At 46.6% G+C, this 17,407-nt stretch overlaps 1 protein-coding gene across 1 annotated transcript in view; it reads right to left on the reverse strand.

Annotated features, from left to right (window-relative positions):
• RXRG (retinoid X receptor gamma) overlaps window positions 1-16,440 on the reverse strand; it is a 54,992-nt gene extending 38,552 nt beyond the window's left edge. The window contains exon 1 of the mRNA XM_056844299.1: window positions 16,321-16,440. Coding sequence (XP_056700277.1) covers window positions 16,321-16,369 — 49 coding nt within the window. The 5' untranslated portion in view covers window positions 16,370-16,440. The remainder of the gene's footprint in view (window positions 1-16,320) is intronic.
• Between the last annotated feature and the right edge of the window lie 967 nt (window positions 16,441-17,407).

The following is a 17,407-nucleotide window of genomic DNA, read 5'->3' on the forward strand; positions in this document are numbered from 1 at the left end:
TAGTAGATAGGCTTGATTTTCCAACTTGGGCTTGATTTTCCAACTTGATTTTCCAACTTGTATAAGCTTGATTTTCCAACTTGTAAAAGGTTCCCCTGCGTTTTTCTCTCCTGTGGCACCTATCAGAGCAACGAGGTGAACCTTTTAACCCAGGGCTCCCTTCTCTAAGGTGTTTTCTGCTAGCAAACAGAGCAGAACATTTGACTGTGTTAATCGGCCCCTTCTGCGGGACAGATTTAGGTGAACGTCAGGTTTGTTTGTCCGTGTGTAGTTCTTTAGTTGTCCCACATTATATAAACCAATGGTGGGTATTTGAGAAAAGAAGAAGAAGAAGAAGAAGAAGAAGAAGAAGAGCTGGTTTTTATATGCCGACTTTCTCTACCACTTAAGGGAGAATCAAACTGGCTTACAATCACCTTCCCTTCCCCTCCCCACAACAGACACCCTGTGAGGTGGGTGAGGCTGGGAGAGCTCTTACAGAGCTGTAGCTTGCCCAGGGTCACCCAGCTGGCTTCGTGTGTAAGTAGGAGTGGGGAAACCAATCCGGCTCACCAGATTAGAGTCTGCCGCTCATGTGGAGGAGTGGGGGATCAAACCCGGTTCTCCAGATTAGAGTCCACTGCTCTAAACCACCACTCTTAGCCACTACACCACGCTGGCTCTCTTTGTTTGAGATTATAAAGACCATGTTATAGTTTTCATTTTGTACCCTGACTTCTTTCTCTCTCTTCTCTCTCTCTCTCTTTCTCTCTCTCTTTCTCTCCCCCCTTTCATCAGTATATTCCAACCTGGGTCCCAAATGCACTTGTGTACATAGTAGACAGGGATGACTTTAATAATAATAATAATAATAATAATAATAATAATAATAATAATAATGATATCCAAATTTGTTTTACTTGCATTTTTGTATTAATTCATCTCCCTTTTATACTATTTTCTCTGGGAAACACGTTTCTGACCTTAGCTTATTTGACCTCCGTCCAACTTCAGTGACGCTTTAGATTAAACTGGATGAAATTTTCAGGGACTGTACTTTTTCCAAAGATACTCTGCCTACTAGATTTCAGACAGAGAGAGGAACACATCTCAGTTTTAAGGTCAATGTATGACTAGGGGGAAAAAACCTAAAACAACAACCGAGAATATTTATGCCACAACCTTTTACTGATTTCAGTTTCCAAGTGTTTTTAAATGGAGCCATGAAAAGGAAGCAGAGGGGCACCTTTTCATCTTCCTTGGCTGCACCTCAGCTGAGACTGTCAAGGAATGTTTTTTATTGGTCTTTAAATTAGGTTTTGATTCCTGAAAATCTTTTTGAGAGCAAATTTTTGGCAGAAAACAGGGATCAGAGTACAGCAAAGCATCAATCACCATGCTAGAGAGGGATCACTTCAGGTATCTCATTACAACATCTTTTGCATCTTTATCCTTGTTTTTAGAAACAGGTGCGGGATCGCAAGGGTCAAGCCACTGTCAAGCTTTGTAAAACGTAAATGTATTAAATAGCAGTGGTTTCGTGGCAGGAGGCAGCCACTTAGGATTCCCAGGTCCTTCTTCACCACCGGCAGAAGGTTTTTGGGGTGGAGCCTGAGGAGGGTGGGGTTTGGGGAGGGGAGGGACTTCAATGCCATAGAGTCCAATTGCCAAAGTGGCCATTTTCTCCAGGTGAACTGATCTCTTATCAGCTGGAGAGCAGTTGTAATAGAAGATTTCCAGCTAGAACCTGGAGACTGGCAACTCTACAGCCGCTGCCCTAAAAACTAAGTGAAAGGCTGCTTACCGTAATTTGCTTTGGCATGTAGTTGTCTGCTTTAATACAATATACATATCAAAACAAAATTTTGTTTTTTAGTAAGTGTGGTTATATCTGGGCTATATGGCAGAACAGGCTATATTGTTGTGCTGGCCCTGCTCTCCCTGACCATAAGAACTTAAGAAAGGCCCTGCTGGATCAGACCAAGACCCATCAGGTCTAGCAGTCTCTTCACACAGTGGCCAACCAGGTGCTTCTAGGAAGCCCACAAACAAAACATCCATGTCTTCCATGTAATTCAGCATCATATTTGGCAAAGCTTCTGGGAGAGAATCTTCCACAGCAGTGGTCTTCAACCTTTTCCTGTCCCAGGACTCACCTTTACCCATCCTCCACAGCTGTATACAGAGCATTCCGGTGGGGGGGGGACTCCTTTGGTGGTGGCATGACCCCTATGCTGGCATCTGTGCCACTTGCGCCATGCAAACTGGCATGGACGCTGGCGTGGGGCCACTTATGCCGCCCCCCCTGGACTGCGGCGGTAGCATGGCCCTCGGACACCATCGCGGCCTCCAGCTGGCGTTCTCCCAGCACAAGTCCCTGCATCGACGTCCCGGGTAGGGGCGAAGTCCTGGGGGGAAGTCCTGACATTAGGCAGCTTCCTAACCCCTTTCAGCCCAGGAACACCCACTAACGCAATGGCATTGCTGCATCACTATTTTTGGTGGAACAGCATCACTAAGATTGCCGACCTCCAGGTAGTATGCCAACCTACAGGTCTCCAGCTATTACAACTGATCCCCAGCCAGTAGAGATCAGTTCCCCTGGAGAAAATGGCCTCTTCGGTAATTGGACTCTATGGCATTGAAGCCCCTCCCCTCCCCAAACCCTGTCCTCCTCAGGATCCGCCCCAAAAACCTCCTGTTGGTTGTGAAGAGGGACCTGGCAACCCTAAGCATTGCTCTTTGCAGTGGGGCCATTTTCCCCATTTTTGGGGTTTTAAAAATACCCCCCCCTTTTTTCCCACTGCAGCGGCTGCGAAATCTCATTGGAGGCACCACGCCATGCCCGGCCACTGCGGCTCTCAGAAATGGGCTGTAGGATCCAACAAGCTACAAGCTTGCGACATCATGGTCATGTGGCATGAACTACTGGGACATCACAATCACATGACAGGAAGAGGAGGCACAAAGGTATGAGCCAGGACTTAAGGCAGGGTCTACAGAATCAGTGCCAGGACTTAAGGCAGGGTCTACAGAAATATGCACACAGAATATTAAAAAAGGAGAGTGTCCAAAGCAGAGAGAGGTGTCTCTTTCCTGGCCAATCAATTTAGCTATTGTGGATTCCCACAATCCTGGCAACGGTAAATCTGGAAAGATCCCCGTTATACGTTTAAACCGATTTGATGACTTGATATATCATTTGGCAGACTTCACATATGCCACTAGAAGCATCTTTATATCTTCTGCCGTGGGTGTACATGTATGAAAGGCAATTCTCGCTCTGAGAAGGGCATCTATGATTGGGTGCTTCGGCTTCGCTTGCTTTGGGAGGCAGGACTTTAAAAACTTTCACTCCCACTTCCTGTCTCCTGGGAAACGCCCCCTTCTTCTCCAGTTCTTTTCCTGCCTCACTAATCGGGAGAGCGTGTTTTTTCAGCTCTCTGCTTCAGCTAAGGAAAAATCATTTGTTCTTCACATTCCTATTTTTCCTTACATATTTTCATTCCTTATCTTAAGTCTTGCCTTTCTGTCGACTAAATTTCCTCACTGTGTCTCTATCTGAGGCTAGAAGGGGTGGCTAGTAGAGGGCTTCCTGCCAAAACAAAATGGCGGAGGATCATCCCGAACAATACATTGTCCAGGGCGATCTCGATCCCTCTCTGTTAAAGCCGGCCCCAGATTGGGAGCAGCCCTCCTGCAGTCAAACGGCAGGCTCAAAGGGCAAAAATAAAAAAGCCACAGCCAAGAAAAAGAAAGTCGGGTCGGCACACGGCAGAGCGGCGAAACGCCTCCTCACCGCCGCCCGCTGCCACAAAGCCCCGAAGGTGCAAAAAATGAGTGCAAGACCGCCACAGCTCCGAAGCGCTCAGTGACACACAGCGGCCTTGGCCGCTCAGATCCCAGGCAACGCCCTAGAGCACACAACGGCCGTTGCCGTTCCGACTCTGAGCCGCGGCACAGAGCATGCGGCAGCGACCGCCACTCCAGCTCCACAAGAGGCCGTCTTTTCACCAGCCTTCCCGGGGCCAGGCTTAGAAGCCATCAGCAGTAACGTATTAACGCCTCCGGTTCCTATGGGGGCGGGGGGCTTGGATTCCTTAAGGGCAGAGCTTACGGCACTTATTAAAGACTCCTTCACAGAAGGTTTAAGAATGGTCCGTATGCCCTCCCCTGTCTCCTCCCATCGTGCCTCAACCTCACAGGAGGATTCCCTGCCTAGGTGCAGGCAAAGTGCAGACCTGCGAGCCAAGAGTAAGGGGGGGGGGTAATAGATGGCTTACAAAGGCCGCCCTAAAGGCTCAACCTGCCTCTCAATCTAGGCAGCAGGAGCCCGATACCTCCCCCTTTTCCACGGACGATGAGGAAAGGGATAGAGAAGAAGGCAAGTTCTCCTCCAGTGAAGAGGAGATGGTCATAGAAAATAAACAAAACAGGATTTTTAATGCAGAGGACTTTCCTTCATTACTAACCAAGACGCTGGCAGCCCTTGATTTATCAGAGGATTCAAAAAAAAAAAAAAAAACCTTCTGAAAAGCAGAGAAAGTCTAAGGAATTCTTTCACATGAACGATGTTCCTTCCAACTTTATTCCTGTCCCGGATTATTTTACTGGGTTAATCAAAGCCAAATGGGCTAAGCCTCTGGGGGGGGGGGACTTTTTCTTCAGATAACAAAAAAGTTTTATAACATAGCCACTGCCTCAGCCGACTTGCTAAGCATCCCCCCAGTAGAAGCCCCGGTTTCTGCCCTGCGTTCAACAGACCTGGCTACCGAGGAAGGCCAGGTTATGATCAGAGACCCAGTAGACCGCAAAGCGGATTTAGCCTGTAAAAGGTCGCACGAGGCCTCAGCTCTAGCTGCTAGTGCATCCATCACTTCAGCCCTAGTTTCTAGGGCAGCAATCGTGTGGGTTAGAAAGCTAGGGCAGCTTATACCCAAAGACAATAGAAATGCCCTAGAGGGTGTATCGAGAATCCTCAAAGTGGTGTCCTTTCTGGCTGATTTCTCATTAGACACCATGGTTTTTTCCGCCAGAGCAATGGCCACTACTGTGGCCACTAGAAGAGCCCTGGGGGTCCGGCCCTGGCAGGTAGAACACCGCTCCAAAATAGTGTTAATGGATTACCCATATCAAGGCAACAAGCTGTTTGGAGATTCCTTGGAGTCTATCTTGGTTGAAACCAAGGATAAGGCCTTCCCCAAGGTCCTAAGTAGAGACAATAAATACCCAAATCAGACTCCCTTTCGGTCCTTTCATACCCTGTCACGCTATAGCCTGGAAAATATTAGAGATCAGTGGAACTCCCAGCATGGTTCCTTTCGCAGAGGAGGGCGCTTTTCAAGATCGTCCCGCTTCTTCAATTTCCAGTCAGATAGGGTGGATAAAAAACCCTGACAACCCAAACAGTGGTTCCCTCCCACAGCCTGTGGGGGGCAGGCTCAATCTTTTCCTGGACCAGTGGTCTTCCTCCCACCCAGACTCCTGGGTAATGTGAATCGTATCACTGGGCTACCAAATGGAGTTCTCCCGAATTCCTCCAAACCATGTAGTGTCTTCCCCACGTTCTGCGAACAAAGAAAAACAACTGAGAACGTTGGCTGCCATACAACATCTCACGGACATCCACGCCATCGAGGAAGTCCCGGAACGAAGATCAGGAATCTACTCTATCTTCTCTACTGTTCCAAAAAGAGACGGGAATTGGCGCGCCATTCTCAATTTAAAATTCCTGAATAAATCCATCCATTGAAAGAAGTTCAGGATGGAGACACTGAAATCAATCTTACAGTTACTGAGACCAGGAGACTTCCTCACCTCAGTGGATCTCAGGGAAGCTTACCTTCATATCCCAATCCACCCCTCCCATCGCAGGTTTCTCGGGTTTCAGTTTCACCATCAACATTACCAATTCCGGGCCCTCCCATTCGGATTGACCTCCACACCGCGGGTATTCACCAAAGTCATGATAACGCAAGAGGGACATAAGAATCCACCCCTACCTCGACGATCTTCTGATTTGTGCTTCATCAAAACAGCAGAGCCAAGATCACACAGCTATAGTCCTGCAGATGCTCGCAGATCACGGTTTCCTGGCAAATTTCAAGAATAGTCAGCTGACACCATCTCAAAATATTCAACATCTAGGTGTCCACATCAACACCTCCTCCAACCTATTCATCTTGCCAGAGGACAAGTTTCTCAAGGTATGCACCATCGCCAAGAAGACGATTGCAGCCAGATCATCTCGACTAATGTACTTGGCCAAACTCCAAGGCCTGATGATATCCTGCATCCCATCTGTACAGTGGGCAAGATTGCACGTGAGACCCCTTCAGAGTTTTCTCAACCTTTACCAGAAGGACATCATTCGGAAACGCGACAAGAAGTTAGTCATGCCTGAGCAGGTGAAATCCAGCCTCACGTGGTGGTCGAACCCCAAGAACCTCTCCAAGGGTTTGCTATTCATCAGGTCCATGCCAGTAGAGATATTTACTGATGCTTGCCTCTCAGGATGAGGAGCCATGCTCCTGGGTCGGCCAGCTCAGGGAGTGTGGAACTCCTGGGAAAGGAAACTCCACATCAACGCCCTCGAGACCAGAGCCATCCTAAAGGCCTTGAAATTCTTTCAGCCACATATTCGGGGGGCGGATCTCCTTGTCAGAACTGACAAAGTGGCCGCAAAGGCACACATCAACAAACATGGAGGCTCCCGCTCCGCGATCCTCAACAGGGAAGCCAGGCTGTTGATGTTCTGGGCGGAAGTCAACCTGTCTTCCATTTCGGCAGAGCCCAGGTGGAGTGGCTCAGCAGGGAAACCCTGAGTGAAGCCCAGTGGTCTCTCCACCACGAAGTGTTCCATCAGATCTCCCTACGATTCAGTCATCCAACAGTGGATCTGTTCACGGCATGAGGAAACCAAAAGCTTCCAAGATTCTTCTCGCGGTACAAACAGTACGGAGCAGAGCAGACCGATGCCCTGGTGGCTCCATGGCCCAGCGAACGATTCTATGACTCCCCCCCCGCTCCCCCTGATACCAAGAGTGCTACGCCGTATCCGGATGCTGGAGGCATCGGTCATTCTAGTGGCGCCCTATTGGCCACGCCAACTGTGGTTTCCAATCCTGATGGAACTATCCACCCCGGAGCCGTGGAGGCTGCCAGACAGAGAAGATCTTCTCCATCAGGGTCCAATTCTACACCCCAGCCCAGGCTGGTACAGGCTGACCGCCTGGGCATTGAAAGGAACAGGTTCCTAGCCCTAGGCTATTCTCCACAGATCACAGAAACCATCTTAGCGTCTCTGAGGCCTTCCAATTAGAATATATAACACCTCTCAGAAGGCCTTTGCAAGGTGGAGCCGTAGCAAACATGTCAACCCATTGAAACCACGCGTAACCGACATCCTTTCCTTTCTGCAGGATGGATGCAAACAGGGGTTGAAGGCTTCCATGCTTCGCAGACAGTTAGCTGCTATCGCCACCATAGTACCCAAGGCCTCAGGTTTCCCAATTACCAAGCACCCTCATGTGCAGGCCTTCTTAAAGGGTGTTACCCTGATCTCTCCCCCAGTCAGCCATAGGTTCCCTACATGGAGCTTACATACGGTCCTGACAGTCGCCATTCGAGCCTCTTTTTCAGGTGGAGCTTAATTGGCTCCAAATGAAAACTCTATTCCTGACAGCAGTGACCTCAGCCCATAGGGTTTCGGAACTTGGCGCCCTTTCCATTAGGCCGGGTTTGTGTACATTTCATGCAGATAAGGTGGTGCTGAGACCAGATCCGTCCTTCTGCCCAAAAATCAATTCAAGTTTTCATAGGGAACAAGAGATAGTGTTGCCCTCCTTTTGCCCAAATCCAAAGACAGTGAAAAAAAAATAGTGGCATTCCCTAGATTTAAGAAGGGCTCTGCGGATTTACATTAGACGCACAGGCCCTGTCAGGACATCAGATTCACTTTTCATCAATCTTTCTTCACCAAATAAGGGAAAACCCATGTCACGGGCCGCGGTTAGCAGAACCATCAAAAAGTATATTTCTCAGGCCTACAAATACAGTAGTCTACCAGTTTCCCCAGAATTACTGCGCATTCCATCAGGAGCGCGGCCACCTCCACCGCATTTGATCGCAGGGCCTCGGTGGAGGAAATATGTAAGGCCGCAATGTGGTCATCCATTTCCACGTTCGTCAGGCATTACAAATTAAATCTCTACACTTTGGCGGACGCCGCCTTCGGCAGGTGGGTTCTGTTTGGCATGCAGAGGGTCCCAGGTTCAACCCCCGGCATCTCCAGTTAAAGGGACTAGGCAGGTAGGTGATGTGAAAGACCTCTGCCTGAGACCCTGGAGAGCCACTGCCGATCTGAGTAGATGATACTGACTTTGATGGACCAAGGGTCTGACTCAGTATAAGGTGACTTCATGTGTTCATGTGATAAGAATTTACAGTTTAGAGACATTCCTTTATATTTTCCGGTGTTAAGGACTGGGTTAATTTGTGAACTTGTCCTACATGAACTCTGTTAGTTCTAGAAACTGCTGTATAAGAGGTTTTGGTTGCTGTTCATATAAAACCAAACCAAACCAAACGAACATTCATTACGACCAAGAGATCTGTCAACAACAATTTAATGGCACAGTTTACAACTGTTCATATTAAAATTGTTTCAAGCCATTCCTCGTTCTTGGTAGTGTTTGTTGGGAGTCTCAGAAATATTACAACTCCAATAGGTTCGCTCTTCAAATAATGATGTTATTTCAGAAATGAACAGAAGCCCTGCTCAGCAGCAGCAACCCAGAGGGACCAAAATCTCAGTCATTCCAGGAGACTCCACATGACATTTAAAAATGGGCCATGGTGGTCCTTGTACCTGTCAGGCAGATAATACAAGCTGACAGGTGAATCTGCTTACCATGCTGCATCAACATAGAAGGGGAGAGCGTGGGCCTATTCCCCAGCCCAATCAAGACTGGCTTCATTTTCTAGCTTGCATTTCAAGAGGGGCAAAATTATAAGCCCCCACCTGGAACAACAGTGCATTGTTTAAATGCCAAGAGAGACTTCGCGTGTGTGTCATACTAGGCAATTTATTTATCCAGATGATCCAGGAAAAGCACGCCCCAGCTAAATTGTTGTGTTGCAGGGGAGACTCGGAACAGACGACGATGCTAAAAGCTGAGCAACTGCAAAGCTGCAAAGACATATTGGGCAGGGTTATCCTTGCTGCAGTAGGAGAGCCTGGCATTCGTTTTAGATTATATTACAGTAAATGTCAGAAACTTGTGGGGAATGTTGAACTGGGGAGTTTTCGTAGGTATGAAATCCAGTGGGAAATGTCAGAAATGTTTCTTCTCCTTCCCTTTCCCTTCCTTCCATTTTCCTTTTCCTCCCTTCCCTTCCTGTTACTTTCCTTCGTTCCCCTTGTTTTTTCCCCCTTTTCCTGTGTCCTTCTGTCTCCATCCCCCTGAAGGAATGACACTGATCTTGGTTGTTGGTCCTCCTATTGTCATCTTTGGTTTATAGCCACCTTGTTGAAACAGCCTCCCCAAGGTGGGGAGGTACATAGATAATATGTATTAGTTTAGCTATGATTTTAATTGTATTTTAAATTTTGTACTTGCTGGGGGTAAAGGGAAGATGACTGGGGAAGGCACTGGCAAACCACCCCGCAAACAAAGTCTGCCTAGGAAACATCGGGATGTGACATCACCCCATGGGTCAAGAATGACCCGGTGCTTGCACAGGGGACCTTTACCTTTACCTACTATATTAATATGTATATATGTATGATGTCACTGACAACCAAGATCAAGTTAATTCATGCCATCATATTCCCTATTACTATGAATGGGTGTGAAAGCTGGACAATGAAGAAAGCTGATAGGAAGGAAGTAGATTCCTTTGAAATTTGGTGTTGGAGGAGAGTGTTACAGATACCGTGGACTGCAAAAACAAAAATCAGTGGGTTATAGTTCAAATCAAGCCTGAACTGACCCTAGAAGCTAAAATGACTAAACTGAGGCTGTCGTACTTTGGTCACATTATGAGAAGACAAGAGTCACTGGAAAATACAATCATGCTAGGAAAAATTGAAGGCAGCAGGAAAGACCCAAGAAAAAATGGATTGATTCCACAAAGGAACCCACAGCCCTCAATTTGCAAGGTCTGAGCAAGGCTGTTAAGGATAGGACATTTTGGAGGACATTGATTCATGGGATCGTCATGAATTGGAAGCGACTTTACGGTACTTAACACACAAACACACCACACTGCTTTCTTTGAACCAAACAACCATCTCTTTTTTTAACCTTGTTCTTTTCAGGGATAGTTTTAGAGAATCTGGATTCAAATTAATAACAAGATATTCTGACCAGAATGGTAGGGTACAAGCCATTTTGTTTCTGCCTCCCAACTCATACACCCATTGCAGCAAGCGTCCCGAACTAGTATCGTGGAAATTTACTGGGAAGTATATCAAAACCACCTATGACCAGGAAGGTCCTTGGTCATAATACTTCAGTCTTATAGCAGAACAGCGAAGGATCAGTGTTGCTACCAGATATCTTTACTGTTATTCAACACAAGAAAGAATTCTCCAAAGATTATCCTTCCTCAGTCCCTTGCACTGAAGCCAAATCCAGTTATTACCAACAAACTAATTGTCCATGGAAGATTACCTTTAAGGTTATAATCTAAATGTAATTGCAGAGCATTATGAATAGGGGTCACAGAAGATCCATGGCCAGGGCAGTGAATTATTTAGCAATACACGCTCCACTCAACAAAACCGGAGAATGACCAAACAGCCTCATCTGAAATTCCCTTATATGTAGTCCCTTGAACATTCAAATGGCCACTTTGGCAATTGGACTCTATGGCATTGAAGTTCCTCCCCTCCCCAAACCCTGCTCTCCTCAAGCTCCGCCCCAAAACCCTCCCGCCAGTGGTGAAGGGGGACCTGGCAACCCTAGTGTTTGCTGCAGTTGTACAGATAGTCCGAAGATGTCTTACAGTACAGTCCTCAAGCAAGTTACACCCTTCTAAACCCACTGATTTATGTGGAATTTAGAAGGGTGTAACTGTGTTTGGAATTGCACTGTTGGAATACCTTAAAAAAACACATGTGAAACTATTGACGCTCACTCAGCACCTAGAAGCGAAAAGTACCACAGGGGTGGATCTTGATCCCTTAGGTTCAATAAAGTTAGTACAGCAAATACTGAACGTGTGCTTTGTCAGGTCTGGATTACTTCACGGATTCCCTTTGAATAACAAAATTCAAGCAGCAGAGGTGAAAAAAGAACCATCCAGTTGTGCATGCAGATTAACACTTTCTCAGGCTCTTCCACGTCCAGTTAACACGTTGTTCAAGCATATAGGGAAATGGTATTAATGTAAGATCCTGAAACATTTTTTTACATAATCAGTTCAATATTGCTTCCATGTTAGCGGTTTTGTCTGTAATTGCCATACGAAGCAAAAGAGGCAGTAGTGTCAAGAAGACAAAAGTAACGACTACAGGAGAATTACACAACTTTAAGGTTGACAATGAGGAAATTGAAATTGTTGAAGACTTTCTATTCCTTGGCTCCATCATCAACCCAAAGGGAGACTGCAGCCAAGAAATCAGAAGGAGATTGAGACCGGGAAGGGCAGCCATGAAGGAGCTAGAAAAGATTCTGAAGTGTAAGGATGTGTCACTGGCCACCAAGATTAAGTTAATTCATGCCATCATATTCCCTATTACTATGTATGGGTGTGAAAGCTGGACAATGAAGAAAGCTGACAGGAATAAAGTAGACTCCTTTGAAATGTGGTGTTGGAGGAGAGTGTTACCGATAGCATGGACTGCCAAAAAAAACGAATCAGTGGGTTATAGATCAAATCAAGGCTGAATTGACCCTAGAAGCTAAAATGACTAAACTGAGGCTGTCGGACTTTGGTCACATTATGAAAAGACCAGAGTCACTCGAAAAGACTGTCATGCTAGGAAAAGTTGAGGGCAGCAGGAAAAGAGGAAGACCCAACAAGAGATGGATTGACTCAGTAAAGGAAGTCACAGCCCTCAGTTTGCAAGACCTGAGCAAGGCTGTCAAAGATAGGACATTTTGGAGGACTTTGATTCATAGGGTCGCTGTGAGTCAGAAGCGACTTGACGGCACTTCACACACACACACACACACACACACACACACACACACACACACACACAGAGTGTTTAATAACCTGACCCAACCATCCATGAGCCCAGAGGGAAATCAAGTTCACCTACTGCCCAGATGCAAAAGCAGCTGCAACACAAAAGTAAATGCAACTCTGCCTCCACAGATACTGCGCAGCTGCAAAACTATTCAACGGGTGATTGAGTCAGATGACGGTCAGGCAAGAAAACCCAAGATTCAGCTCATGCATGATCGTGGTGGTTTAAATAAATGGTACATTTGCCTGCCTGAATATATTCACCGTGATGCTTGCGACAGCTCTAGTACCTTGTGGCCAACCAATACATAAAAGCACAATAACTAGGGTTGCCAGGTCCCTCTTCGCCACCGGCAGGAGGTTTTGGAGGTGGAGCCTGAGAAGGGTGGGGTTTGGGGAGGGGAGCACTTCAATGCCATAGAGTCCAATGGCCAAAGTGACCATTTTCTCCAGGTTAGACATCAGTTATAATAGCAGGAGATCTCTAGCTACTACCTGGAAGTTGGCAACTCTAACAATAACGCCATATTCTGTGTTTTGTTCATCTGGATGCTATGAGGAGAAGGAAGCAAAGAGACATTGTGGAGTAGCAATTTAGGGTTGCTAATTGCACTTTGGGAAATCCCTGGAGATTTGGGTGTAATGCTTGGGAAGGGAGCTGAGAAGTGATGCGATGCTGCAGAGCCCACCCTCTGAAGCTGTACTTCAGGTACTAGCTGGAGTTCTCCTACTATTACAACTGATCTCCAGCCGATAGAGAATAGTTTGCCTGGAGAAAATAGCCACTTTAGCAATTAGACTCTATGGTATTGAAGTCCCTCTCCTCCCCATACCCCACCCTCCTCAGGCTCCGCCCCAAAAATCTTCAGGTATTTCCCAATCTCCAGGGGAACTGGTCTCTCAAGTCTGGAGTTTCCAGAAGAACCCCAGGCCACACTTGCAGGTGGGAAACCCTACAGCATCTCCAGGACTTTCTAGCATGTGGACCTTAGGCTCAACACAGGCAGCAACCCAGATCTTCAACATCCTAATTCAATATTTAGCCAACACCCAGTTCCTTTCCAGTGCAATCCTTTTTTAAAAAAATAATTTTTATTTTTAATATGAAGGGGAAGGTAGGGAAAGTACAGGGAAAGGGAACATTCAAGAAATGAATCAGTTCAGAGGGGGGAAAAAGAGTTACTTATATACATAGATGTTTCATGCTACATGACCTACACAAATCTGGACAGTTTTCCCAGCATAAAAATATAGATTGTAGAAGTATCAAAATTAGTATCTGTTCTAGCCTTCTAACATTAATTATTCTACTGCACTCTACTATAGTTCAACCTTTACATGTTAGTATAGATTGTGGGAATATATACTGTATATCCGTTGCACAGCCTACACCAATCATTTTTCCCAACATAAAAATATAATAGCGATTCTAACATCTTCTAACATCTATACTCTTCTGTCATTAAACCTTTACGTATTTATAGTTTAATTTCCATTTTTCAAGGAACAGCTCATACCTTCCAGAGCTATCCTATGTGAAGTTACATCCTTCTAAGCAAAACTTACTTCAATGGAAGGGTGTAATTTTTTCCCTTAGGATTGCATGGCTGCTCGCTCATTCACATTTAGTGGTAGGTTTGCTAGGGCCCCCTCCGCCACCGGTGGCAGGTTTTTGGGGCAGAGCCTGAGGAGGGCCGGATTTGGGGAGGGGAGAGACTTCAATGCTATAGTCTAGTTGCCAAAGCGGCCATTTTCTCCAGGGGAACTGATCTCTATTAGCTGGAGATCAGTTGTAATAGCAGGAAATCTCCAGCTACTACCTGGAGGTTCAAACACAAAAATCACCTGCGCTGTACAGTATAGCAGATAAATAAGAACCAGCACTCAGCTCAATTATGCAACTCAGCTCAATTATGCAGCTCAGCTCAATTATGCAAAAAGTATCAAACAGTGTATTAATTATACAATACAGTGACAACAATGATGAAGTGCAAACAAAAAAAACACACAAATTGGTGCAAGAACAATGAACACAAACAGGAAGTAACAAAGTCTCCAAAAACGTGTCACAATGAACTTTTCAAGGAACCAGAAGATCCAACGGTCTTAAACAGTGTCAAGATAGACTTTAGCATAGACCACTCTTGATGTTCTCATGTACTACAAGGAGGGGGCACGAACCCCAGTTCCACGGAAGAATGGAAGGACGGATGAATAGAAGGAAAACATCTTAAGCGCCATGAATCAGGCTGCATCTTCTCTCCAAGGTAACAATTGTAACGTTTTTTGCAATTATTGCTTCTTCAGCCTTTACGATAATATGGAATTCATGGCGCTTAAGAATTCCATATTATCATAAAGGCTGAAGAAGCAATAATTTCGAAAAACGTTACAATTCCAGAAGACGTTTTCCTTCCATTCTTCCATTCTTCCGCACTTCACCATTGTTGTCACTGTATTGTATAATTAATACACTGTTTGATACTTTTTGCATAATTGAGCTAAGTGCTGGTTCTTATTTATCTACTATTTGGAGGTTGGCAACCCTATCTAGTGGTAAACCATGCTGCACTTCCCAAACCATACAAATGCAGCACATTTACAGCGCATTCCTGAAAGGAATGCCTGCGTCGGTTTTAGGAGGCAGCCCAGCTGCCGAAACCCCTACCTGGCACGAAAAAACCATGCAACCCTTGCATGGGAGATACGCCAGCAAAAAACTGGCGTATTTTTGTTAAAACAAAAAGGGCCGTTTCCGAGCCGAAACAGCTCGGGAGGCCGACTAACGTCGACCCCGCCCCCCAACCCGGCGCCGGAATGCCCTGGGAATGCCTCCCAGGGCGCCGGAACACCCAGCTCGCCAGCGCAGCCTGTGCCGGCGTCTGGAGGCTGGCAGGAGGCTGCAGCCGCGGCCGGGCCCAGTGCTGGTGCAGCCATGGCCAGGGACCGTCGTCCGGGCTGGCACACTGACACTGGGGCCACTCACACCAGCGTGAGCTGTCCGGGCGCTGGCAGTGTGGGCCCCTGCACCAGCGGAGGCCTTCATTGGCCTCCTAAGGCATTTCGCTGTGGCCACCAGCGCATTTCAGGAATGCACTGTAACTTACTTACTGTATCTAAGCCAAACAGGTTTAGGATGTTCTCATTTGCTTTGAGGTTAGTTTCAGGCCTAGTAACCACCTAGACCACCACCCAATACCTTGACCATTTCAGACTGCAGGTATGACACTCATATCCCTGAAAGCTCAAACTCATATACAACATCCCTGCCCACAGAACAGTCTTTTCCTCAACAAGTTTTTTTTCATGTGCAGATACTTTGAATATGGAAGAGCATTCAACCCTATGAACTCTCAGTCTAAAGTGTCAACAACAGAGTAAGCCAAGCGCAATCCTAAGAACACTTTTTTGGGGTAAGCCCTTCAGAATGCAACAGGACTAGGGTTGCCAGGTCCCTCTTCGCCACCGGTGGGAGGTTTTTGGGGCGGAGCCTGAGGAGGGCGGGGTTTGGGGAGGGGAGGGACTTCAGTCCCATAGAATCCAATTGCCAAGGCGGCCATTTTCTCCAGGGGGACTGATCTCTATCAGCTGGAGATCAGTTGAAATAGCAGGAGATCTCCTGCTACTACCTGGAGGTTGGCAACCCTAAACAGGACATACTTCTGAGCAGATCTGCCTAGAATTGCATGTGGGTAACTGCCTATGGGTAACTGCAAAGGACGTAGGGCAGGCGGGGGATGGAGTTTCTAGAACATGATTTCAATGAGATAATCCAATTTATCCCTTTCATTCTGACGAAAATCTATTCAGTAGAGGCACCATGTGTTAGGATGACGGGCAACAGAATTCTGTTACACAGACTACACTAATTCACAATATACACAATCTGCCAGTTTAAGCAACACCTCGCTTCAAAGTTTAAACACAACTCAAAGCCCCGCTGAGTCACATTAAAGATCATGGAGTTTCTTCCTAATTAGAAACCTCTTTCTGCTTTAAGAGGTGCACAAACTACCATCTCTTTTCCTATAACAGAGTATTATTTCTCCATTTGCATCTCCCCCCGCCCTTCTGTGCTCAGGCTGCCAAATCGCTCCTTGTATCTAAAACTCGAAAGCTGAAACCGCCTGTGGAAATACTTACTGCCAAAGCCTGTGGGAAACTTAATGTAGTGTGGATAATTCCCATACATGTTTAATCTTCAGCGCATCTCTTCCTTTGGAATTGCAACGGTGCCTCCGACTCCAAGAACAGTGGGGGAAATATTCAAAGCTGGCTGGCAAACCCAGGGCGAGGAAAGCCCTCTCCAGAAATTCAGTGGCAGCTGCCTGTCGAAGCGAAGCTGAAATCTTGTCGGAGGAAGTTCTGCTGTTACCCTCCAGGCAGTGACCGCTGACGGCTGGATTCAGGCAGGATTTGGTGACTGCTCTCCCATTCAGTTCTGGGCAGGGCTTTTCCTCTCTCCTTCCCCCCTCCCTGTACACTTGTTTTGTGCCCGAGCGCTAGCTTAATCCATCAGCCACAAGACCAATCGATGCTTCGCAGCCCTGGTATAGGTCACAAATCAAAAGCGGGGGGAAATAAATTGGGAGGAGAGGGAAAGGGTATTACTTGAAGTATGTACTAATCAAAAATCAATGCCTGTTTGGAGTAATTAATTGAGAGGGTGACATATGGTCCAACGCATGCAGCTGTTGTGGTGTGGGTCTCCAAGAATAATCAAGTATTTTCTGGCCAAAGTTGTGCTTGATGGAAATTCTTAAGTTCCCGGCTACTCTAAGCTTGCCACCTATTCTTCTGGCAGAGCTCCTATGATTTTAACAAATGTGACAGGCGGAAATTGAACCGCCTTTTCTTTCCCTGCATCTCCATGTTGGGAAAGGGGCATCTGTTGAATGTCGGCCTGCTGGGAAGGTGTTAAAGGCAGGGGAGCTCCATCAAAATATCCATGAACACATGAAGCTGCCTTCTACTGAATCAGACCTTTGGTTCATCAAAGTCAGTATTGTCGACTCAGACCGGCAGCGGCTCTCCAGGGTCTCAGGCAGAGGCCTTTCACATCATCTACTTGCCTAGTCCCTTTAACTGGGGATGCCGGGGATTGAACCTGGGACCTTCTGCTCTGCCACTGAGCCATACCCCCTCCTCATATAAAAGTTGGCAACTTTAGGAGAGACCAAATTTCGTCAGTATTTCCTCGTTGTGTTTCACCAGGTACCCAGAAATAGTT

Source organism: Euleptes europaea, chromosome 2 (genome assembly GCF_029931775.1).
Source record: "Euleptes europaea isolate rEulEur1 chromosome 2, rEulEur1.hap1, whole genome shotgun sequence".
NCBI classification, from domain to species: domain Eukaryota; kingdom Metazoa; phylum Chordata; class Lepidosauria; order Squamata; family Sphaerodactylidae; genus Euleptes; species Euleptes europaea.